This window comes from Protopterus annectens, chromosome 4.part1 (genome assembly GCF_019279795.1).
Source record: "Protopterus annectens isolate FY-2018-M chromosome 4.part1, PAN1.0, whole genome shotgun sequence".
Taxonomy (NCBI): Eukaryota; Metazoa; Chordata; order Ceratodontiformes; family Protopteridae; genus Protopterus; species Protopterus annectens.
Genome location: NC_056734.1, coordinates 835,977,300 through 836,002,704, shown reverse-complemented (window position 1 = coordinate 836,002,704; position 25,405 = coordinate 835,977,300). Strand labels below are relative to the sequence as shown.

The following is a 25,405-nucleotide window of genomic DNA, read 5'->3' as shown; positions in this document are numbered from 1 at the left end:
ATAAGTATGTTTAAACAGCAGTCATAAGAGAAGTCATCTGGAACAGACAGGTTTCCAGTACAAATGTATGAAATGGGAGTGTTAGGAAGAGATGTTGTAATATACTTTTTGTTGTGTAATTTAATATAATTTTGATTGCTAGCAGTATTCCAGTAAGATGGAGAGAAGCTGTGTGAATCCACAGTCTAGAGTATGCGAACAAGTCAGATCCGAGAACTGGATCTGAACCCATTTGTTGAGGAAGAACAAAAAGGACAACATCCAACTCCAGTATTAAGTGATGAGGTTCCTAAAAGACAATTATTTGACAGCTCTTTTTTCTATCTCAACTGGAACTGCTTTCTAGGTCTCTGGGCCAGGATGGACTGGCAGAGTATATTTAAATAGCACTCATGAGTGAAGTCACCTGGACCAGACAGGTTTCCAGTACAACTTGGAGTGGTGGGAAGAGATGTTGTAATATACTTTTTCATGTGTATTTTAATATAATTTTGATTAGTATTCCAGTGAGATGGAGAGAAGCTATGCTTTCAGTAATTCTTGTGCATCCAGGGTTGAAACAATACATCAATTTAAGTTATTTTTATCATGTCAGATATTCATAACACAATTAAAATCATGCTCTTGCTTTACGAAGCAAGACATTCAGAAAGCAGTTACTTGTACTTTTTCTAGATGCAGAGAAGGCCTCTGATTGGGTGGAGAAGCTTTACTTATTTCTGGTTCTGGAGAAATATGGTCCATCAGATAATATCATCAACCTTACCTGGCAGATTTTTTATAAGTTCAATTGTCAGGGTGAAAGCCAAAAGGTATCGTTATGAGTCCCTTGTGTTGACAAGGGGAACAAGGCAGGGCTACCCATTACCTCCTATCTTACTCACAATGTATCTGTAGTCCTTAGCTGAGTGACACTGAAGATATGACCTTAAAGGCTATGTGATCAAAAAGTGAGGTCAGTGTCTTGGTCTTTGCAGATGATTTATTCATCTTTTTATCAAGTCTGAGTATGATATATCACAAATGTTTTGTGTAGGTGCAGAATGTGTCCTAGAATAAAGCAACAAACTAGGACTGAAGACCTGCCTTTTTTTTTTTTTTTGCTGAGGGGTGCAGTGCCGGATGAGACAGCTATAGCTCTGTTGTTAAGCAAGTAATTACAAAGTTTTCAGCATTAAATTTATTTGACTCCATGACGTTTCACAACATAATTAATGCATCTCATAACACTTGACTACATATTAAGTACCTGAATTAAACTTTACTATGGACTGACAAAACATCTTTTAGAGCATGTCTTGCTCATGGTTCAGTACATGGCGGCGACTTACCTGTCACAAATCCAGCCTTTGTTGCTCATTGGTCGTTTGCAGTTGCTGCAGTTGATATGCAGTGTGGTGGATGCTTGGTTCAAACAACTGATGGCACTGCATGTGCTTAGTTTAATCACCTCATTTGACACATTCCAGAGCCTGAAGCGCTGAAGAAGGTCAACATAGGATGTATACCAATGTTCCTATGGAAACAAAGGATGGGCAAAGTAAATAAATGGCATTTTAAAATGCTGAAGAAAAGACTCTTATGTGCTATTATTGCATTTTCATTTGTTGTCCAGGAATGTTCATCTGGGTGTGGAACCCCTTTTCAATGGAGACTTGGGAAGAGGAGCTCTACTGGTATAGCATAATACAAGATAGAATGTAAATTAACACAGGTACATTAAACATTAGTGTCATCTTTGACAGTGCAGTATCAGAAAATGATACACAACAGCATAATGAGTCGGTTCACATTACATAAAAACATACTGAATAAAGGTATATACATTCACACTGGTGCAATCACCCTATCAAATAGTTAACAGGAAACATTTACAAAGACAGACAATGCAGCACACTTTCTAGAACTACTTATACTGTGGTATATTATTGTTAAAATAATTTTTTTAATGAATTTTTTTGGATCCCACCCCACAAGTACCTAGCATCCTCCTGCATATCTCAAACACCCGTTTGGTCTTCCTCAAGGCAATAGTCAGGTCCACTCGTCACCTGCTTGGATGAAGAGGAAACTCCTTTTAGCACACAAGTCTAACTGATGCAAGAGTCAAATTCTGAGAGAGGGTTGTCATTCACTGTGATGCGGGGCTTTCTTGTTTTATGCTCCTAACGGCACAGTGGTGCAGCAGTTTGCATTGTCGTCTCACAGCAAGAGGTTCTCCAGTTTGATTCTTGGCTGGGGTGCCTTCTGTGAGGAGTCTGCACATCTTCCCTGAGTTTGTGTGGGTTTCCTACAGGTGCTCTGGTTTTCTCCCACGTTACAAAGACATGCGTCTGGAGCTTTTTTCCTGGGCCTCTGTGGAAAATTGCTTTGCTCCAAGTCTGACTTTCCCGGTAAACAAATGTTAAATAAAACAAAATAAAACAAAAATATATATATATAAAAAAAAAAACTTCCCTCCATTCAAGGTTCTGGTTGCCACACTAGCTGTTTCAGAGGACAGATGCTCACATTAAGTTCCCATTTTAAACATCGAGCATTGCCATCACCCCATCCCACAATGTTGCATGCCATTAACTGCAGGTGTATCAGCACTGTACTTGGATCAGACCACTTATGTCCCCCAGGATGGCTGAGTAGGCATCAACTGCTCAACCCCAGTCTCCCCCACTTGATGCCTCCAAGTTCCCAAGCCTCTAACTGAAGTAGGGTCACCTGGGTCTCAGTCAAGGCTTTGTCTCTCTATGCCACAGATTTGGGACATTAAGTTAAAATTTTAATTGCATTTCTTTTCAGTTTTACTCCTATGAGCATTCAAGTGTATAATGCTTAACTGTAGAAGACACTATAAACATAGATGTCTATAGCAGTAAAATTGTTGAAAAAAGTAAATTAAAATAGCAGTTTGCAGAAAGTTTTATACAGCATCTACAACAGTAAAACTGTTGTAAAGACAATACATCAAAACAGCAAGTTAATGCTTCTGATCTGTAGCACAGACAGCTAAAGCCTTGATGGTGACCCAGCAGACCATAGTTAAACTGCAGGTTTGGGTGTTGGAAGGGCCAGGAAGGCTACTAAAACTATTATTAGCTTGCAGACTTGACCAATGTGAGCAATGAACTAAATGTTGGTAAGATATACTACACGAGTGTAGCAGATTATGCACTTAACACATGAATTAAAACGACAGAAGCACAACTGGTAAAGGAAATATTTATGTTGCCTATGCCACCAATACTACAACAGAGGGAAAGTACAGTTGTGTACACTTACCATAAATGCAGATGTTCAAGTGTATTCACTGTTGCAGTCATCACATTTGGGTTATCTACTTGCAGTAGCCCTCAGTCGGCCTGATTAACAAAGTCTTGGGTCCTGTGTCAGTTGCTGTCCCTTCTTCCATGACTTCAGGTCGTCAGGGGTATAAAACATGCAGCCGACGCCATTACGTCAGTTTTTCCTGCCCAGATGTCAGGTGCCCCCCCCAATGGGAAGCAATTAAATCTATAAATATACAAGGTTATACCTCCAACAAAAAATCAAACACACTAAAAAGCTTTTGAGCATAGTAGAGTAGAGGAAAGGTATAGCCCAAAGAAGAAAGGGGGCTGGAGGGAGGGTAACCAGGACTGCAACAGTGAATACACTTGAACATCTGCATTTATGGTAAGTGTACACAACTGTACTATGTTCTTCGTGTTTCACTGTTGCAGTCATCACATTTGGGTATATTCCCAAAGCTAAGGATGGGGGGAGGAATTTAGATAGCATTAGGACCAGCGATAAAGCCCTGCAAGACTGCAGTGGCAAAGCCAGCTCTGGATTTAGAGAAAATTGGTAGGTGGTAATGTTTGGTGAAAGTATGTACTGAACTTCAGACAGCAGCTTCTAGGATGCCCCTGGTACGGACACCTCTGAGAAAGGCTGTAGAGGTAAATGCAGCCCTGGTTGAGTGGGGTCTGATCCCCTGTGGGACAGGTTTTCCATGGTGCTTATAGCAGAAATGAATGCAACTGCCTATCCATTTGGAAATGGTTTGCTTTGAAATAGCCTTCCCCTTTGCCCCTGCAGCAAAAGCCACCAGCAGTTGGTCAGATTTCTTTTGAGGTTTAGTCCTGTCCAAATAGAATCTAAGTTGTCTGTGCACTTCTAAGGAGTGCAGTATCCATTCCCCTTTGTTCTGTGGGTTAGGAAAGAAGGTTGGCAAATGAATGGATTGATTAAGGGCCACACTGGATACCACCTTGGGCATGAAGGAGGGATTGGTCCTGAAGGACACCCTGTCCGCATGAAAGATGATGAAAGGCTCCACTGCCATGAGGGCCTGTAATTCAGATACCCTTCTTGCTGAAGTGATTGCTAAAAGGAAAGCTGTTTTCCAAGAGAGGAATTTTAAATCTGCAGTGGCAGCTGGCTCGAAATGAGGAAGGGTGAGCTTTTCCAGTACAAAGTTAAGGTCCCAGGCTGGAGATGGGCCTCTCCTGGATGGTCGTAGATTTTTGGCCCCTCTGAGGAACTGCTTAAGCAGTGGATGAGAGAAGAGGGGAGGTTCTGTGTTATAATGAGCTGAAATGGCTGAGGCGTGAATTTTGATGGAGGAGAAAGACAGGCCCTTGTGAAGCATCTCAGTTAAGTATTGTAAAATCTGAGGTAAATTGGGCACTGCCGTGCTCATCCCTTGAGACTGGTTCCAGGCACAGAATCTTTTCCATTTTTCAGCATAAGATTTTCTAGTACTAGGCCTCCTTGCCTCTAAAATGATATCCATCACTGGTTTGCTGAAGGATGATAAAGGAGAGATCAGGTAATTAGCCAGACTGCTAGGTTCAGTGTATGAAGTGGAGGGTGCAGAATCTGGTTCTCCTGCTGAGACAATAGGGTAGGAGTCTGAGTCAGGTGCCATGGGGCCAACAGTGACACACTGCGCAACAGGGGGTGTTGATGTGGCCAGTCTGATGCAATCAAAATTGTCTGTGGTTTGTCTTGTTTGATCTTTAGTAGTACTTTGGAGACAGAGGCAGAGGAGGAAAGGCATAAACTGATAGGTTTTTCCAGCTGAAGGACAGAGCATCCACTTTCCAAGCTTGTTTGTGGGGAGTCCTTGTGCAAAATTTGTCCAATTGATAGTTCTGGGGGGGGGGGGGGGGGGGCAAACAGGTCTATATCTGGGCTCCCCCATTTGCTTGTCAACATGTTGAAAATCTTTGGTTCCAGCTTCCACTCGTGTGGGTCCATGAGGTTTAGATCATCTGCCAGTGTATTTAGTTTTCCTGGCAGGAATTCAGCTTGTAGATGCACTTGGTAGCTCAGGGCTGTGTTCCACAATGCCATGGCTACTCTGCATAGGGGGTAAGAATGTGTACCCCCCTGCTTGTTTATGTACCACATAACAGTGGTGTTGTCCGTCTTTTCCATTAATTTTCCTGGAAGAATGTGGTTCTTGAAGTCTGTCAGAGCATTCTGTACAGCTAACATTTCTTTTTGATTGATATGCAAGTTCATTTGACTTGGGTTCCATTTGCCCTGAATGCACTTCCCAGCCAGGTGAGCCCCCATTCATAATCTGTTGCATCTGTTGTTAGTGTCTGGGTGGCAGGGGTTGGTGAAAACGGTAGTCTTTGTTTTGGTGGCAGGCCTCTGCCCACCAAAGAAACTCCAGGCGTAGGCAAGATATGATAGGAATCATTGCTTCTAGATCCTGAGAATGTTGACACCATAGGCTTTTTAGATACCATTGTAGTTTCCTCTTATGCAGTCTTGCATATGGAATTAGAAGAATGCAGGAGGCCATGAACCCAAAGGCTTGTAGTATTTGCCTTGCAGATAGTAGGGGTTTTGTGGCCACTTGTTTGAAGTAGGCTGTCAAATGAATTTGTTTCTCTGGCTTAAGGAAAGCCATCTGAGAAGTTGTATTCAAGCTTGCTCTCAGGAATATGACATGTTGACAGGGTACCAGGTGCGATTTCTTTTAGTTTACGGTGTACCCCAGACAAGTTAGCACCCTTTGTACAAAGGCCAGATGATTCAAAAGTACGTCCTGGCTTTCTGCCTAAATTAAATAATCGTCCAGGTATGGGAATATTTCTTTGCCTGCAAAATGCGATAAATAGAGCTAGGCACTTTGTGAATACCCTGGGCACAGTAGATAAGCCAAAGGGCAGTGCAGAGAACTGGTAGTGATTGCAGCCTGCTTTGAAGCGTAGGTATTTTCTACAAAATTCCCTGAATGGGATGTGCAGGTATGCTTCCTTTAAATCAAGTGTTACCATCCAGGCATCTTTTCCTAGCATAGGAAGCAACTGGTGAAGAGTCAGCATCTTGAATTTTTGAATCACCAAAAAGGTGTTTAAAGTAGACAGGTCCAGAATAGGATGCCATTAATTGTCTTTTCTGGGTACCAGGAAAAGTCATGAGTAGATATCTTGTCCTTTTTCCTCTTCTGGTACAGTTTGAATAGCCTTTATGTATTTGATTTTGAGCCTCTGCCCACTGATTTGGGAGTAGATCTGGTCATCCTTTTGGAATTGGTAATGTGTGGAAGTGAAATCTGTATCCTTGGGACACTATATTTAAAACCCATTTGTCCTGGATAATGAGTTCCCAGTTTTTGGCCTGCAGACCAATCTTTCCCCCTAAAGGAGCATTCAGTTGAGAAGTGCTTGGACGTTTTAAAATCAAGTCATTGAGACAGTTTTCCATAGGGGGGAGTCTTACTACTCCCAGATTTGGAAGTAGAAGCCCCCCACTGCTTAGTCTTGTGCGTACCCTGTGAATGAAACCTGGGATTTCTGCTGTGTCTGGGTTTGGATTGAGAAGGCCTGGAAGGAGCCGGAAAGGACCAGTTCTTAGAGGGCCAATGCCTACTAAATCTTGGAGGCTGAACTTGTAATAAATCTTTAACAGTTTGCATACATTTAGCTTTATCTTCCATCTTTTTAGGAACTTCCTCAGCTTTGTTGCCAAACAGGCGGTCCTGATTTAAGGGAGCATCCAAGAGTTTATCTTTAACATGATCAGGCAAAGATTGCTCCTTAAGCCAAGCATGCCTTCTGAGTACAGACCCAGTGACAGCAGCCCTGTAAGAGGCCTCTAAAGAATCAAACCCACATTGCAAACTATGTTTTCCAACCTGTTCAGCAGAATGCATTAAATCCTGTAATTCCTTATTTTCAGCAGAGTCAGGAATCAATGTAATTTTCTGTTTAAGCAATCTAATAATATGTTGCCGATACTTTAACATATGAAACTGACAGTTAAGGCCCTAATGGCCAAGGTTACAGAAGTGTATACCGTCTTACCCCATCTATCCAGCGCCCTGGAGTCTCTATCAGAAGGGGTAGGGTTTTTGGCAGTAGAGGCCTTAATGCCCTTGGGTCCCTGTGAAATAGTGTCTGGATCCACTATAGGATTTTTAAAAAGAAACTTGTGAGAATCAGGAACCCTGTAATATCTGGGAGCAGGAGGCAAAGAATCAGGGGCCAAACTAGATTCCAAAAAGGCATCATCAACAATGTCTAGTACAGAAGGTACAGCTAAAGGCCTGTGCTGAGGCAAGAGTAAGAAATCCCTAAGCCTCTTTTTCGAATCAGAAAAATCCTGGCTTTCCCAGTGGGAATGCTCCCTTAGAGTGTGCAAGGTTTCACCAAAAGAAAAATCCTCTGGGGGGGGGGGGGGGGGGGCAGAGGGAATAGAGTCCTCTGCATCAGAATCCTCATAAGTAGATAAGGGTAAATCCAGATCATCAGAAGAATCAGAAAAATCAGAATCCTGGTCAGAAGATTCATAAACAGTTTCAGTCCTAGGTCTCTTAGAAGAGGGTGGTTGGCTTCCCCTGATTAAAGTTATAAGGCCTTCAGCCATTCTTATCATTTTTTTTTTTAGGCATAGAGGCCAGAGCATGCAGCCTGGATGTCGGTTTTCTAGGCTGGTTCGAGGTTTAGGCCTTAAAGAAGAAGGAGACGTCGGTTTAATATGCAAGTCCATAGGCCTGAATACACCCTCAGAAGCCGGTGCCTCCACAGCGGCTCCGGACCCATCCAAGGTAGAGACATCCGCAGGTTCCACAGTTGAAGCATCTTGCGGCATACCGGACTCCAAATGGGTCTCAGTAGAGGCCTGTGAATGAGATGTAGCGGCTTTCAGGGGCTGCAAAAATGCCTCACTGAGTACCGCCAAACTGGCGACTGGCTGCGACTGGCTTAGGAGAAGCGTCATCGGCAGCTTTGGACCTAGGAGTCCTGTCTCTGTCTTTATCTTTGCATTTTTTCAGAATTCCTGTAGTCAGATGGCTTACCGACAAGATTTCTGGATAACTGAACTGAGAACCAAAATATTTAGAGGCGAAAATATATCGACGACTGTTGATTAAATAAAGCACAAAACCGACAGCAAAGTACGTTGTGGTCAGGGCCTAGGCAAGGAATACAGTATGAATGAAAATCTTTGTGAGGTATTTGCTTTCCACAAGAAATGCAATTATTAACTTTTACTGACATTGGAAAGGAGCAAGAAAAAGTTTCCCCAACGGGGTACTTAGCTTTAGTTGAAGACTTCGGTTCTGAAACTCGAAATGAAAATTTCATGAGTCGGCTGACCGGCACTTGCAAACTGCTTTTGCTTCGGGCACCACACGGCAAGAAAGACTGATGTAATGGCATCGGCTGCATGTTTTACATCCCTGAAGACCTGATGTCATGGAAGAAGGGATAGCAACCGATGCAGGACCCAAGACTTTGTTAATCAGGCCGAATGAGAGCTACTGCAAGCAGATAACCCAAATGCGATGACTGCAACAGTGAAACACGAAAAACACCAGGTCATAAGCCTTCAATAAGTCCTGGTAAAACTTCCTTGATCAACAGAAAAATGGCATCTTGGATAATGGGAGGGGGGGGGGCATGGGGTGGATCCTCAGAAGAAAAAAAAATGCCCGACAGGAGATGATATATGCAGTACTGAAACAGAAAGTGCACCGGATGTGATAATCAGCTTTAAAATGAATCAGGAAACACTGTGCAAACGGAAGTCAATGACAGTCAGGGGCTGCATTGTTTCTGTGTGTGGGTGTGTGTGTGTGTGTGTGTGTGTGTGTGTGTGTGTGTGTGTGTGTGTGTGTGTGTGTGTGTGTGTGTGTGTGTGTGTGTGTGTAGTACTAACAGAAGCAGCACAAGTAGAAGTGACAGAGTCAGACTCAAAGTAAACAAATGTTGTTCTCTCACAGTGCAGGTCATATATTATACATTCCTGTACATAACTTTGGAGACCTCATACTAAACAGGGCATTCATATGGTACAGGTGAGGATTTTTTTTAAATTGGTGAATGTTTTCAAACATTGAAACTACCTGCCCCTGAAAATGTGGCTGCATACAACTCAGAGTGACAAATGGCAGGAAGGAATGGATGGTAAAAGAAGAGATGGTGGTGGAGATGTAGAGGGCTACATAGCTGAAAGGACCTGAAGCATCACTGATCATTACTTTACTGTCTGTACACCTGCACTACTTTCATACTGAGACAAGTACATAAGTGCATCTAGCACCTACTGTTTCCATATCCCATATATACAAAGTGGTCAACCAGTACCTAATCAGGAAGTACAGTTATATCAGGTAATCGTCACATCAGTAGGTGACTGAATCCAATTACAGGTCCCTGGTAATTCACAATATGATGAGTAGTTGACACATTAAGATGGATGCGTCCTTTGGCCTGAATTTACCTAGTGGTGAATACACCCTCCCAGACTATTTGGTAGAAATGCCACTTAGTGGTTAACACATAGTGATAACCCAGCCTCATGGAGAAATCATTCAGTTCTTAGAGTCAAATCTTTCCACAGGAACAGAATGTTCCTACCACACCCAGTAAAGTATTTGTACAGCAAGAAAATACCCCTTTTCAGGGAACTAAGTGACATCACGTATAACAACTATACTATGCTTTACCAGTGCACCTTACCAAAAATACATGGTACATCCAGCTACGGCTGCACCAGCAGCTACAGGAATGAATTCCACTCATTATGTTTGACCTGTTGAAATAGGCAGAAGGACCATCTCACCAAACACCTCCCCAATAATACACACACACACACACACACACACACACACACACACACACACAATTACAACAATGCAAAATAAATAAATGTAAAATAGCACAAATGGGGGTAGAAGGCATGATCCTCCAGCTATAGAGACATACATAGATTCAGTAATGTACTATTATGAAAAGTACCCCACAAAACTGTACCCTGGTATTTCATCCATATCTGCACATCATACTGATTCATATCTGAAATCCATGGTGGTACCACAGCCAACATCTCCTGAATGGCAGCTGTAGTAAAATCACTGCTTGCTTCAAGACTCAGTTTCACCAGTGGCATATAGGGATAAAGCTCTAACTCAGGTGATCTGAAATTGATTATCATTTCGGGCACTTGACAGTGCAGGCTGAAGGAGGGAGAAGTCCTTATCCTGGGAGAAGGGAGTGTGCTGGGTGCATCTCTCATTGCAGCCCTGGAGGAGGCTGAGACTTGACATATTACCAGAATATGCATGCAGGAAAGGCTGATGAGGTGAGACTGCTTTAGGGGCCTGTGGTGAACATATCCTTAACCAACATCTTATTGTCTGCCCAGCCTAACATAGTGCCCACATGCTAGGTGAAGGCAGAAGGGTTAAGAAAAATCCTAACCTAGCCAGATTACAATGCCACCTTGCCAGGTCCACTGTGCTCAGCAGTGTCTGGCAGGTGCAACACCCTAGAGCCTGTTTGTGAATCAAGGGCATCTATGTACAGGAGCTCTCTTTGTAAGATCTTCATGATGTGAGTAGCACTGCAAAGTCTGTTAAATGGTATGGGAGCTGCAGGGAACTGGACTACAGCCAGCTAGCAGACATTCTTGAAGTCAGCAGGAGTTTAGCTAAATAAAATTCTTACCTTCCAAATTCAAGTTGCTTAAAGTAGTTAGATCTGTCAGCCTGAGAGATGTCACAACTGCTAAAAGCCTTTTATATTGGCCCATTCCATACCATCACTGCTCAGTTATTACAGTTAGAGCAGGTTTATAACATAGCAATCATATTTATAACTAATCACACGAGCAAAGACAGTCATGTCACATCATTAGATAAAATTCATTAGCTGGAAGTAAAACATTATCTTGCACTAAGCAACTCAAAGTATTCATTCCATTCTCTTTACACTCAGCAGATGTTCAGCTATCCAGTCTTTGACATAGGAGAGCCATACACAGGACAATATAAGAAACCGGACAGGGAGAAAAGCAAAGGATAAAAGGACATGGAAGAAGTTGTCATATGAGTACTGGAAGAAGCTATGGAACAAAAAAAGTTGGAGGAGGAAAGTGAAAGATATAGTAATAAAGAGATAAAAATGAGAAGGGGAACAAACCGGAGGGACAGATGCAGACAACAACGGTGTTCCTGAATCCTAAGGGAGAATAGGAACCCTTCCAGTCAGCCTGGAGCACTGACTATCATACACGTGAGATTATAATTAGAAGTCCAACAACTCCATAAAATAGACCATGATTTCCAATTGAATACAACAAATTCTGAAAATCACTGTAACACTATTAAAAGTGCATGTGTAGGAGCCTCCGAGCCCTGCCCCCCCCCCACAAAACTCTGCTACTATAATTGTGATTTGCTTGAAGAATACTATACAATTCCACAACCTCTGCCTTATACATCTCACATTTTTGTAGATAGTCGTCCTATTCTGTGGCAACAGGTACCCTATAATACTGGACCTCCTCCTTCTGACCTAAAAATAGAAGGAGAGGGCTGAGATCTCTGGGGAAGTCAGATGAAATGCTCTTCTAGATTTGGTTACAGCCTGCTATCTGGTGCCCCGTCCACCATAAACAGACTGAAAATGCAGCTTTAAGAAATAAGCTCACTCTCCTTTAATGACAAGGGAATTGCTGTGGGCATCAAGTCTGAAGCAGCAAAGTTCTAGGCAAACAACCTCACTGCAAGAGGAATTGCAAGTGCCCTGCTTGACCCAGGAAGGAATATAGTGGTAAAACAGGGAAGACGCAACCAACTCAGCTGCACTGTCAGAAAGGCTAGGAGCTCAGCTCTCAGAAGTTCAAGAAATCTTGAGAGAACTAAAGCAGCTTACTCCTCCTATAAACAACCATTAGCCAGCATGGGTGGGTGCACCACAATTCCCTTTCACTCCACATTTTTTGTCTTTCCTACTTCATCATTAAAGTGTTCAGCCATGCCCTTACTATAAAGGCCTTCAGGAAAATCTGTTAAGTATGTCTCTCTGTTGGGGCAAACAGATATGGAAGAGGCAAGCTGGGCAGGTATGCTGAAGTGGATGAAATTGATAAAGAATATCTAGCCTTACGTTAAGTATATAATTTCATATCTTGCATGACTTAGTCCATGCACTTTAACGTTAGTAAAGGGACTTCAGTTGCTACTTTTGGATGGATTCATAACACACTACCAAAAGGTTGATGCTTCTGAAAGTTAAGATGGCTTTGGAGATCACATCCAGCTTATACTGTCGTGCAAAAATTTGCCAAGAAGCCAGTCTCACAAATATCAATAGTGGAATTCCTGAAAAAGGCCAAGAAAGTAGATATTTCTCTTCTGGAATGTATTGTCGAGAAGAATTTTGTTGTATTTTGTGGAGCAAAAAGTATGCATTCTGACAACCACTTGAACAAAGTGTACTTTGTCACTTTTATGCCAATTATATGAGGAGCAAAAGAAGCACAGAACCATTCATTCTTTTGGTATATTTGCTTTTGTCCACAAACACTGAGCTGTCTATGAACATCAAGAGAATGCAGCCTGCATTCTCCTTTATTAGGGGGTCATGAAAACTGATAGATTGGTTTAAATGTAAATTCCTTGGTTACTTCTGGCATAAAGGCAGGATTAGTATGCAGATGTACTCTGTTGTTATGAAAGATATGGGGTTGGGGGGACTGAGACAATAAGGCTTGTAGTTCAGAGAACTATCTGCCTTCCAGAATTAATAGCCACTAAAAACACAGAATAAAGTTTTACAGACCAAGAATTTAAGGTCTGTCTGGACACAGAGTTACTCTAGTATAAAACTTAGACCTCAAGGAGGTATTTATTCCATGAAAGGAGTCTCAATAAGTTAACTTTTGAGAAAGCATTGCAAACTTTCAAGGAAGAAAAGCACAGTTGTGTACACTTACCATAAATGTAGATGTTGGAGTGTATTCACTGCCGCAGTTATCACACTTGGGTTATCTGCCTGTAGGTAGCCCTCAGTCGGCCCGAATACCAGAATCATAGGATTTCTGCATCGGATGCTGTCGCTTCTTCCATGACGTCAGGTCGTCAGGGGTATAAAACAGGCAGCTGATACCATTACTCAGTTTTTCTTGACCCAAATGTCAGGAGCCCCCAAATAGGAATCTAGTATATGGTGGTGAACACCACCAGTAAAAAGTAAATACCAATGCCATTAGCAATGGCCATAGAGAGGAGAGGTAGAAAGACAGAGAAAGCCAGGGGGCTAGAGGGAGGGAAACCAAGACTGCAACAGTGAATACACTCAAAGATCTACATTTATGGTAAGTGTACACAACTGTACTGTGTTCTTCGTGTTTCACTGTTGCAGTCATCAAACTTGGGTTGATTCCCAAAGCTGAGAAAGGGTGGAGGCAGTCAAGAAGTATTAGGGCTGGCTAGTAGGCCTTGCAAGACTGCTGTAGCAAATCTAGCTCTGGATTTAGAAAAGATTGGTAATTGGTAATGCTTGGTGAAGGTGTGTACAGAACTCCAGGTTGCAGCTTCCAGAATGTCCCTGATAAGGACTCCCCTGAGAAATGCTGTAGAGGTAGAAATAGCCCTAGTGGAATGTGATCTGATCCCCTGTGGGGTAGGTTTTCCATGGTACTTGTAGCAGAAATGGATGCAGTGTGCTATCCATTTGGAAACAGTTGGCTTTGAAATGGCCTTACCCTCTGCCCCTGTAGCAAAGCTGACTAGCAGCTGGTCAGATTTTCTGAAAGGTTTAGTCCTGTCAAGGTAGAACCTGAGCTGTCTGTGCATGTCCAAGGAGTGCAGGATCCTTTCCCCCTTTATTCTGAGGGTTAGGGAAGAAGGTTGGCAAATGGATGGATTGGTTTAGAGCCACACTGGACAACACCTTAGGCATAAAGGACGGGTTAGTCCTGAGGGAAACCCTGTCAGCATGGAAAATAATGAAGGCTTCCACAGCCATTAGTGCCCGTAACTCAGACACTCTTCTTGCTGAAATTATGACTAAAAGCAAGGCTGTTTTCCAAGAGAGGAATTTTAACTCTGCTAAAGCTGCATGTTCAAAAGGGGGAAGAGTGAGCTTTTCCAGTACAAAGTTAAGGTTCCCAGGCAGGGGTGGGTGCTCTCCTAGGGGGCCTTAAGTTGTTAGCCCCTCTCAGGAACTGTTTGATGAGAGGGTGAGAAAACAGAAGTGAGTTGAGATAGCAGAGGCATGAATCTTAATGGAGGAGAAGGATAGGTCTCTGTGGAGTAGCTCTGCTAGGTAATCCAAGATTAGAGGTAAGGAGGGCACTGATGTGTCCTTCCCTTAAGACTGATTCCAAGAATAATATCTTTTCCACTTTTCAGCATAGGATTTCCTAATACTAGGCCTTCTGGCTTCAAGAATGACATCCACCACCTGTTTGCTGAGGGTTGCTGGTGGTGTTATTCAAGGGATAAGCCAGGCTGCAAGGTTTAGGGATTGCAATTGTGGATGCAAAATCTGTCCCCTCCTGCTGAGACGGCAGGGTAAGAGTCTGGTGAAGGTGCCTGGCACTGTTGTCAGACTGCGCAAGGGTGGGTACCAGTGCTGGCTTGGCCAGTCTGGGGCAATAAGAATTGCCCTTGGTCTGTCCTGTTTTATCTTGAGTAGTACTTTTGAGAGGAGGGGCAGAGGAGGAAAGGCATAAATTGAGAGGTTTTCCCATAGAAAGGCTAGGACATCCACCTTCCAGGCCCTGCTGTGAGGGTTCCTGGCGCAGAATTTGCTCAAAAGGTGGTTCTCTGGAGAGGAAGATAGGTCCACCTCTGGTGTCCTCCACCTCTGGATCAGAAGGTTGAAGGTGTTGGGCTCCAATTTCCACTCGTGTGGTTCTAGGAGATTTCTGCTTAAGTCATCTGCCAGTGAATTTTGTTTGCCTGGCAGGAATTGAGCTTGTAGATGCACTTGGTTGCTCAAGGCTATGTTCCACAGGGCCATAGCTAACCTGAAGAATGGGTAAGAATGGGTTCCCCGCTGCTTGTTTAGGTACCACATAACTGTGGTGTTGTCTGTTTTTATAAGCAGTTGTTCTGGAAAGATTAGGTATTGGAAGGCTGTCAAAGCATTCTGTACAGCTAGCATCTCTTTTTGATTGATGTGCAGGAGAATCTGGGCTGGGTTCCAGTGGCCCTGAATGCATTTGCCTGCCATGTGAGCCCTCCATGAATAGTCTGATGCATCTGTTGTCAGGGTTTGGGCTGCGAGGGGTTGAGTGAAAAGCATCCCCTTGTTGTGGTTGCATTCTTCTGCCCACCAAAGGAACTCTGCCCTTACACAAGGTATGACTGGAATGACTGTTTCCAGGTCCTAAGAATGCTGCCACCAAAGACTTTTTAAGTACCACTGAAGTTTCCTCATATGCAGTCTTGCATATGGAATTAGTAGAATACATGAGGCCATGAACCCTAGTGCTTGCAGTATTTTTCTTGCAGATAGCTAGGTTCTGATGGCCATTTTTTGAAGCAATTTGTCAGATAGACCTGTTTTTCTCAAGTGAGAAAAGCCAACTGGGAAGTTGTGTCCAAGCTTGCTCCCAGGAATACAATATTTTGACTGGGCACCAGTTGTGATTTCTTTCCATTGATGGTGTACCCCAATGAAGTGAGAAGGCTTTTTACAAATGCCTGGTGATGAAGTAGCAATTCCTGACTGTCCGCCTGAATCAGGCAGTCGTCCAAGTATGGGAAAATTTGGATATTTCTCTGCCTGCAGTATGCAATGGCTGGAGCCAGGCACTTTGTGAATACTCTGGGAGCAGTAGATAAGCCAAAGGGAAGTGCAGAGAACTGATAGTGCATAGAGCCTGCCCTGAAGTGTAGATATTTTCTGCACGACTCCCTTATGGGGATGTGCAGATAGGCTTCTTTTAATTCTAGAGTGACTAGCCAGGCATCATTGGCTAGCACAGGGAGAAGCTGTTGCAGGGAAAGCACCTTGAATTTTGGGACCACCAGAAAGATGTTGAGAGTGGAGAAATCCAGGATTGGGTGCCAAGAGCCCTCTTTTCTGGGCACCAGGAAAAGTCTGGAGTAGAAACCCTGCCCCCTTTGTTCTACTGGAACAGGTTGAATAGCTCTGATATTAAGCAGGGAAAGTACTTGCTTTTGAGCCTCTGCCACTGGTTTGGAGGAAGGTCTGGAAACCCGCTTGGGATTGGCAGTGTATGGAAGTAGAATCTGTACCCCTGGGATACAATGTTTAGGACCCATCTGTCCTGAGTAATAGACATCCAGTTTTTTGCATGAAGGGCAAGTTTTCCTCCTAAGGGCACAAGTAATTGGGCAGGGCTGGGAAGTATAACTGAAAAGTTATTGTGAACTTTTTCCATAAGGGGGCGGCTTACCACTCCCTGTTTTAAGGTGGGGGCACTGCATTGTTTAGATCTCAGCATACTCTGAGACTGTAGTCTGGGTGGCCTGTTTCCCCTGGGTTTGGTCCGAGAAGGCCTGGAAGGGGCTGGAAAGGACCAGTTTTTAGAAGGCCAATGTCTACTGAATCTAGGTGGTTGCACTTGTAAAAACAGTTTGCATAGATTTAGCTTTTTCTTCCATCTTTTTAAGAACCTCTTCTGCTTTAGTGCCAGATAAACAGTCCTTATTTAAAGGAGCGTCTAGTAATTTGGATTTGACATGATTTGGTAAGGTTTGTTCCTTCAGCCAAGCATGCCTTCTCAGTACAGACCCAGTGACTGTAGTCCTGCAAGATGCTTCTAGGGCATCAAAGCCACACTGCAAAGTATGCTTACTGACCTGGTTTGCAGAATGAATTAGCTCTTGTAAATCTTTATTTTCTGCACAATCTGGGAGTAACACCATTTTTTGTTTAATTAGTTCCATAATATGCTGCTGGTACTTCAACATGTGAAACTGGCAATTCAATGCCCTGATGGCAAGAGTTGCAGAGGTATATACCTTCTTAACCCATCTGTCTAAAGCTCTAGAATCCCTGCCTGCAGGGGTAGGATTTTTGGCTGTAATAGCCTTAATACCTTTAGGTCCCTGGGAAATGGGTCTCTGGATCTGCAGTAGGATTCTTGAAGAGAAATTTGTGGGAATCAGGTACTCTGTAGTACCTGTCAGGTTTCCTAGGGGCCGGGGGTAAAGTATCTGGAGTAAGACTGGATTCCATAAAAACATCATCTACAACATCCAGGACAGGAGGTATAGCTAGAGGCCTGTGCTGAGGCAACTCTAAAAATTCTCTGAGTGTCTTTTTGGACTGAGGGTAGTCCTGGCATTCCCAGCGGAAATGCTCTGAAAGTATGCAAGGTTTCACCAAAAGAAAAATCCTCTGGAGAGGAGGCAGAGGGAATGGATTTCTCTGCATCTGAATCCTCATAGGTTAAGAACATGTCCTGATAATCAGAAGGGTCAGAGTCATTGGACTCCTGGTCTGTAGAATCAGAATGAAACTCAATTCTTTGTCTCTTAGCAGGGGAAGGCTGGCTTCCCCTAATTAGGGTAATAATGTTTACAGTCATTCTAAGCATTTGCTTTTGTGGCATGTGCTTTGGTCATCGGTTTTCGAGGCATGGTGTGTATTCTGGGCCTCAGAAACTCAGCAGTTTTAGCTAAAAACGAAGTCGTCAGTTTAATTCAAACATTGGTAGGTCGGAATATACCCTCAGAAGCCAGTGCCTGCACAGCAGCTCCAGACCCATCCAAGGTGGAGACATCTGCAGGTTCCATAGTCAAAGAAGCATCTCACGGCATACTGAACTCCAATGGGTGTCAGCAGAGGGCTGTGAATCTGTAGAAGCAGGCATCAGGGGCTGCAAAGGCGCCTCACTGAGTACCGGTGGACTGGCGACTAGCTTAACGGAAGCATTGTTGGCAGTTTTGGACCTATGCGGTCTGTCTCTGTCTTTATCTTTATGTGTTTTAGGAAGATCAGTTGTCGGATGGCTTACTGAAGCCATTTTGGAATACGGAGAATGACACTGAAAGAATTTAGCGACAAAGATAGCCCGACAATGAATGGTTCAGGCATTAAACAAGGCACAAAACCGACAGCGAGGGACGCTGTGGTCTTGGCCTAAACAGGTAACGCAGTAAGAATGAAAATCTCTGTGAGGTATTTGCTTTCCACAGGCAAGACAATTGTTAACTTTTTCTGACATCGGTCAGAGCAAGAAAAAAAAATCCCCAACAGGGTACTTAGCTTTAGAAGACTTCAGGATTACAAACTCAAAAAAAATTTCAGGTAGCGGCCAACCAGCACTTACGAACTGCTTTTGCTTTGGGCTCCTCCTCGGCAAGAAAATAGCATTGGCTGCCTGTTTTATACCCCTGATGACCTGACGTCATGGAAGAAGCAGCAGCATCTGATGCAGAAATCCTAAGACTCTGGTATTCGGGCCGACTGAGGGCTACCTGCAGGCAAATAACCCAAGTGTGATAACTACAACAGTGAAACATGAAGAACATCAAGGAGTTTAGATCCTGATTAAAGTTAAAAATGGTTGCCAAGTATAAAGTACAGTTGTGTACACTTACCATAAATGTAGATGTTCGAGTGTATTCACTGTTGCAGTCATTACATTTGGGTAATCTGCTGGCAGGTTGCCCTCAGTCAGCCTGAATTCCAAAGTCTTGGGTCCTGCGTTGGTTGCTGTCTCCTCTTCCATGACGTCAAGTCATCGTGGGTATAAACAGTACAGTTGTGTACCTACCATAAATGTAGATGTTCGAGTGTATTCACTGTTGCAGTCATTACTCTTGGGTTATCCTGCTGGCAGGATACCCTCAGTTGGCCAGAATTCCAAAGTCTAGGTCTGGCGTCGGTTGCTGTCGCCTCTTCCCTGACGTCAGTGCTCCAGGGGTATAAAAGATGCAGCCGACACCATTTTCTTCAGTTTTTCTTGCCCCAGATGTCAGGTGCCTCCAAATTGGTAGGCTGAAAAATATGCCAATAAAAATGCATGCACAAAAATAACATTTCCTTTATCTACAAGCAAATACACCAAATAGGTTGTATAGGATAGAGAAGTGCAGATAAGTCCCAGAAAAGAAAAGGGGGATGGTGGGTGGGTAACCTGGACTGCAACAGTGAATACACTCGAACATCTACATTTATGGTAGGTACACAACTGTACCATGATCATCGTGTTTCACTGTTGCAGTCATTATTCTTGGGTTGAATCCCAAAGCTGAGGAAGGGCGGCTGGGCTAAATAGGGTTAGGAGAGGCTATGAGGCCCTGCAGAACTGCAGTGGCACAGCCTGCTCTGGACTTGAGTAAAGAGGTAAGAGGTAGTGCTTTGTGAAGGTGTGCACTGAACTCTAAGTTGCAGCCTCTAAGATATCTTTTGTTGGTACTCCTCTGAGGAAGGCTGCTGAAGTGGCTACTGCTCTGGTGGAATGAGGCCTAATGCCCTTAGGCACTGATTTGCCATGTTGAAAATAGCAGAAACGGATGCAATGGCCGATCCATTTAGAAATAGTCTGTTTTGAGATGACCTTTCCTTGTGATCCTGCAGCATATGACACTAAAAGTTGCTCAGTCTTTCTGAAAGCTTTAGTTCTGTCCAAGTAGAAGCGTAAAGTACAGTTTTGTACCTACCATAAATGTAGATGTTTGAGTGCATACCCTGCTGCAGTCATCACACTTGGAGTTATCCTGCCGTCAGGCGGTCCCGCAGTCGGCCCGAATTCCAAAGTCTTGGTCCGGCGTCGGTTGCTGTCACTTCTTCCCTGACGTCAGTGCACCAGGGGTATATGAAAGGCATCAGACGCCATTTTCTTCAGTTTTTCTTGCCCCAGATGTCAGGTGCCCCCTCCCCATAGATAGTACCAATAATAAAAAGTGTAGCATAAACAAAAAATACCTCCAGCTATAAGCAAATACACCACAAAGGTTGTAACAGATTTTAAGGTATAGAAAGGTCTTAGTTAGGTCAGAGAGGATGGAGGGAGGGTAACCTGGACTGCAGCAGGGTATACACTCGAACATCTACATTTATGGTAGGTACAAAACTGTACTATGTTCATCGTGTTACCCTGCTGCAGTCATCACACTTGGGTAGAATCCCAAAGCTAAGGATGGGAGGTGGAGTCAAACAGGGTTAGAGGAGGCTAGAAGGCCCTGCAAAACTGCAGTGGCGAAGCCAGCTCTAGTCTTAGAGTAAAGTGGTAAGTGGTAATGTTTGGTGAAGGTGTGTACTGAACTCCAAGTTGCAGCTTCCAGAATATCCTTGGTTGGCACCCCCCTGAGGAAGGCTGTAGATGTAGCTGCTGCCCTGGTAGAGTGGGGCCTTATGCTAGCAGGAACTGGTTTTCCATGGTGGGTGTAGCAAAAACATATGCAATGCCCTACCCATTTGGAAATGGTCTGTTTTGAGATAGCCTTTCCTTGTGATGCTGTAGCATAGGATACAAAAAGCTGGTCAGATTTTCTGAAAACCTTAGTTTTATCCAAGTAGTAACGTAGCTGCCTGTGAATGTCCAAGTAATGTAGGAGTCTTTCTCCTTTGTTCTGTGGATTTGGAAAGAAGGTGGGTAAAATGGACGGTTTGATTTAGAGCCACACTGGATACCACCTTAGGCATAAAGGAGGGGTTAGTTCGTAGAGAAACTCTGTCTTGATGAAAAATGAGGAAAGGCTCTACTGCCATTAGTGCCTGAAGCTCTGAAACTCTTCTCGCTGAAGTAATTGCTAGCAGCAGGGCAGTCTTCCATGATATAAACTTTAAGTCAGCTGAGAAAGCTGGCTCAAAAGGAGGTAGCGTAGGTTTTTCCAGAACAAAGTTGAGGTCCCAAGTAGGTGTTGGTGCTCTCCTGGGAGGCCTAATGTTTTTGGCCCCTCTGAGAAACTGCCTTAGGAGTGGATGTGAAAATAAGAGAGGATCTGTGTTGTAGTGAGCTGAAATAGCTGAGGCGTGGATTTTAATAGATGAAAAAGAAAGCCCTTTGTGTAACATCTCAGTTAAATACTGCAGAATCTGAGGTATGTCAGGCTGAAGGGTATTTTGGCCTTTAGCTTGGTTCCAGGCGCAAAACCTTTTCCATTTGTCTGAGTAGGCTTTCCTGGTGCTGGGCCTCCTGGCCTCCAGAATAACATCCATAACAGCTTGTGAGAGAGGAGCTGGCTGGTTGCTTAGGTGATTTGCCATGCAGCCAAGTTTAAGGTTTTGAGCTGGCTGTGTAGAATCTGATTGTCTTGCTGTGTGAGCAGATGGGTAATTTGTGGTAGAATCCATGGTGGGCCCTGGGCCATATACCTTAATAGTGGGTACCAGTGCTGGTGTGGCCAGTCTGGGGCAAGGAGTATCATTCAGGGTCTCTCCATCCTGATTTTCAGCAGCACCTTTGTGAGAAGGGGTAATGGAGGAAAGGCATATACTGTCAGCATTTTCCAACTGAATGAGAGTGCATCCACTTTCCAAGCTTGATGGTGAAAAGTCCTTGTGCAAAATTTTGTTAGTTGATAGTTTTGGGGGCTGGCAAACAGGTCTATGTCTGGGAGCCCCCATTTTTGAGTTATCATTGCAAATACTTGTGGATCCAGTTTCCACTTGTGGGGATCCATGATGTTTCTGCTTAGGTCGTCTGCCAATGTGTTCTTTTTTCTTGGCAGGAATTGAGCTTGTAATTGAACTTGGTAAGCCAGTGCTGTGTTCCACAAGGTCATTGCTTGCCTGCATAGAGGGTAGGAGTGTGTAACCCGTTGCTTGTTTATGTACCACATTACTGTGGTGTTGTCTGTCCTTATGATAAGCTGTCCTGGATGTAAGAGGTCCTTGAAGGCTGTCAGAGCATTTTGTACAGCTAGCATTTCTTTTTGATTGATGTGCAGATTCCTTTGATCTGCAGTCCATAGGCTTTGAATGCACCGTCCTGCCATGTGTGCCCCCCAGGCATAGTCCGATGCATCTGTTGTCATAGTTTGCCTGGCTGGGGGTAAGGTGAAAGGCTGACCCTTGTTGAGGTGACATGCCTGTGACCACCATAGAAACTCCTGTTGAAGGCAGGGAATGAGAGGCATCGTTGTTTCCAAGCTGTGGCTGTGTTGAGTCCATATGCTTTTTAGGTACCATTGTAATTTCCTCATATGCAGTTTTGCAAATGGTATTAGTAGTAAGCAAGATGCCATGAAACCCAAGGCCTGCAGAATTTTTCTTGCAGGGAGTTGGGTCTTTGTTGCCATTGTTCTGAAGTACTGAGTTAATCGTAGTTGTTTATCTGGGCCATTGTATTCAAGCTGGCACCCAGGAATGTCATATTTTGTGAGGGCACTAGTTTTGATTTCTTTTCGTTTACTGTGTACCCTAGGCAACTTAGAAGATGTTTTACAAAAGCCAGGTGTTGTAAGAGAATGTCCTTGCTTTCTGCTTGGATGAGGCAGTCGTCCGGGTATGGGTATATCTGAATTCCTCTTTGTCTGCAGTATGCAATTACTGGTGCCAGGCATTTTGTGAAGACCCTGGGTGCAGTAGATAAGCTAAAGGGCAGTGCAGAGAATTAGTAATGGGTTGAACCTGCAATGAAACGGAGGTATCTTCTGCAATTTTGTCTGATAGGGACATGCAGGTATGCCTCCTTGAGGTCCAACGTTACTAGTCAAGTTTTCTTGCCCAACATGGGAAGAAGCTGCTGTAGTGTTAGCATCTTGAATTTGGGTACTTGCAAGAAGGTGTTTAAAATTGAAAGGTCCAGAATGGGTCTCCAAGCATTGTCCTTTCTGGGGACTAGAAAGAGCCTTGAGTAAAATCCTTGGCCTTGCTCCTGTGTAGGTACCAGTTGAACGGCTCTCATGTCCAGGAGAGCTGTAATTTGTTTTTGTGCCTCTGCCCATTGATTTTGTGGCACGTTTGGCATTCCTTTTATCCTTGGCAAAGTGTGGAAATGGAATCTGTATCCTTCTGAGATAATGTCTAGGACCCATTTGTCCTTTGTGACGATACGCCAGTTGTCTGCAAAAAGTGCTAATTTTCCTCCCAAGGTAACTGCCAAGAGAGTTTTGCTTGGCAGTTTGAGGTTTAAGTCATTGTGTTTGCCTTCTAGTAGTTTGGGACCTGTCTTCTCCTCCCTTCTGTGTTGCAGTGCCCCATTGGCGAGGTTTGTAAGGGATTTGTGCTTGTCCTCTGCCCCTTGGGCACTTGTATTTACCCCTCTGTGGTCTGTCAGAAGCTGGAAAGGACCAATTTTTTGTTGGCCAATTTCTGTTGAAGCATGGGGGCTGTACCTGTAAGAAATCTTTGACCGTCTGCATAGATTTTGCCTTATCCTCCATTTTCTTTAAAACCTCCTCTGCTTTAACCCCAAAAAGGACATCCTGCTGTAAGGGTTCATCTAGTAACTTTGCTTTAACATGATCAGGCAGAGATTGTTCCTTTAACCAAGCATGCCTACGTACAACAGACCCAGTAACAGCTGCTCTAGAGGAAGCTTCCAAGGCATCAAAACCACATTGTAAAGTATGTTTGCCCACCTGTTCAGCTGCATGCAACAGATCCTGCATTTCCTTGAATTCAGACTGTTGAGGATGCGTGCCCATCTTTTGTTTTACTTGAGACATTAGGAGTTGCTGGTATTTAAGCATGTGAAATTGACAATTTAGTGCTCTCATAGCTAGAGTAGCTGAGGTGTAAACCTTCTTCCCCCACCTATCTAGTGCTCTGGAGTCCCTTTCAGAGGGTACAGGATTTTTAGCCATAGAAGCCTTAGCCCCTTTGGGATCCTGGGAGATTGTCCCTGGATCAGCAACAGGGCTTTTGTATAGGAATTTGCGTGAGTCAGGCACTCTATAGTATCTATCTGGTTTGGCTGGAGCAGAAGGCAGAGAATCTGGATTTAGACTAGATTCTAAGAAAACATCATCCACAATGTCTAAAACTGGGGGGATAGCAAGTGGTCTGTGCTGGGGGAGCAAAAGAAACTCTCAGAGCCTTTTCTTTGAGTCGGAGTAGTCCTAACCTTCCCAGTGGAAATGTTCCCTCATGGTATGTAAGTTTTCCCCAAAGGAATAATCTTCAGGGGGAGAAGCTGAGGGAATGGAGTCTTCAGCATCAGAATCTTCATAAGGGGGAAAGGAGTAATCCTGTTCCTCAGGGGAGCCTGAGGAAACGGACACTTAGATCAGAGGAGGCATAATCCTCCTCTTGTCTAGGCCTTTTGTCGGGGGGGGGGGGGTTGGGAACCCCTGATCAAAGAAATCAAATTTTCAGCCATTTTAAGCATCTGTTTCTTAGGCATAGGGCCTTGACCTGGAGCCTGAAGTGTAGTCTTTTTTGGTTTTAGAGGAGTCTTAAGCTTAGCATAAGATTTTATGGTGAGAGTAGTCGGTCTGAAGACACCTTCAGAAACCGAAGGTGTTTCTACAGCACCAGCTTCTCCTACTGCAATGTCGTCGGTAGGGCCTAAAGAAAATGGCTGCGTCGGCCTAGAACTCTCTGCTGGAGAATCCAAAGCGGTCAGGGGATCCAACTCAGCGGTAGCCAGGGGCTGCATAGGCGCCTCACTGAAAACCGGAGAACCGGCGACCGGCCCAGCCAAGGCCTCAAAGTCTGGCTTGGATCTAGGCTGCCTTTCTTTATCTTTGCGTTTTTTTATGCACGCCGGTAGTAGGTTGCTCCGACGGCATAGTGTAATTAAATTTCCTACCGAAGTAGTGTCATGTGAAATCAAAGCATCGCTTTATGGTTCGCTTATTGAACCTAGCACAAAACCGACAACCAGTGACGTTGTGGTGTGGGCCTAGGCAAGGTATACAAAAAGAATGAAAGTCTCTATGAGGTATTTGCTTCTCACAAGAAATGCAATTGTTAACTTTTTCTGACATCGGACTGAGGCAAGAAAAGGTTCCCCAATGGGGTACTTAGCTTTGAAGTCTTCGGACTGAAACTCTATTCAAAAATCTCAGGTGTCGGCCGACCGGCACTTGTGAACTGCTTCTGCTTCGGGCACCGCGCGGCAAGAAAGACTGAAGAAAATGGCGTTGGATGCCTCTCATATACCCCTGGCGCACTAACGTCAGGTAAGAAGCGACAGCAACTGACGCCGGACCATGACTTTGGAATTCGGGCTCACTGCGGGACCACCTGACGGCAGGATAACCCCAAGTGTGACGACTACAGCAGGGTAACACGATGAA

General features: G+C 44.0%; 1 protein-coding gene across 1 annotated transcript in view; it reads right to left on the bottom strand.

Annotated features, from left to right (window-relative positions):
- Nucleotides 1–25,405, bottom strand: part of WDR24 (WD repeat domain 24) — a 640,974-nt gene that overhangs the window by 50,025 nt on the left and 565,544 nt on the right. Inside the window, exon 9 of the mRNA XM_044070612.1 lies at nt 1,332–1,516. Within this exon, the coding sequence (XP_043926547.1) occupies nt 1,332–1,516 (185 nt within the window). The remainder of the gene's footprint in view (nt 1–1,331; nt 1,517–25,405) is intronic.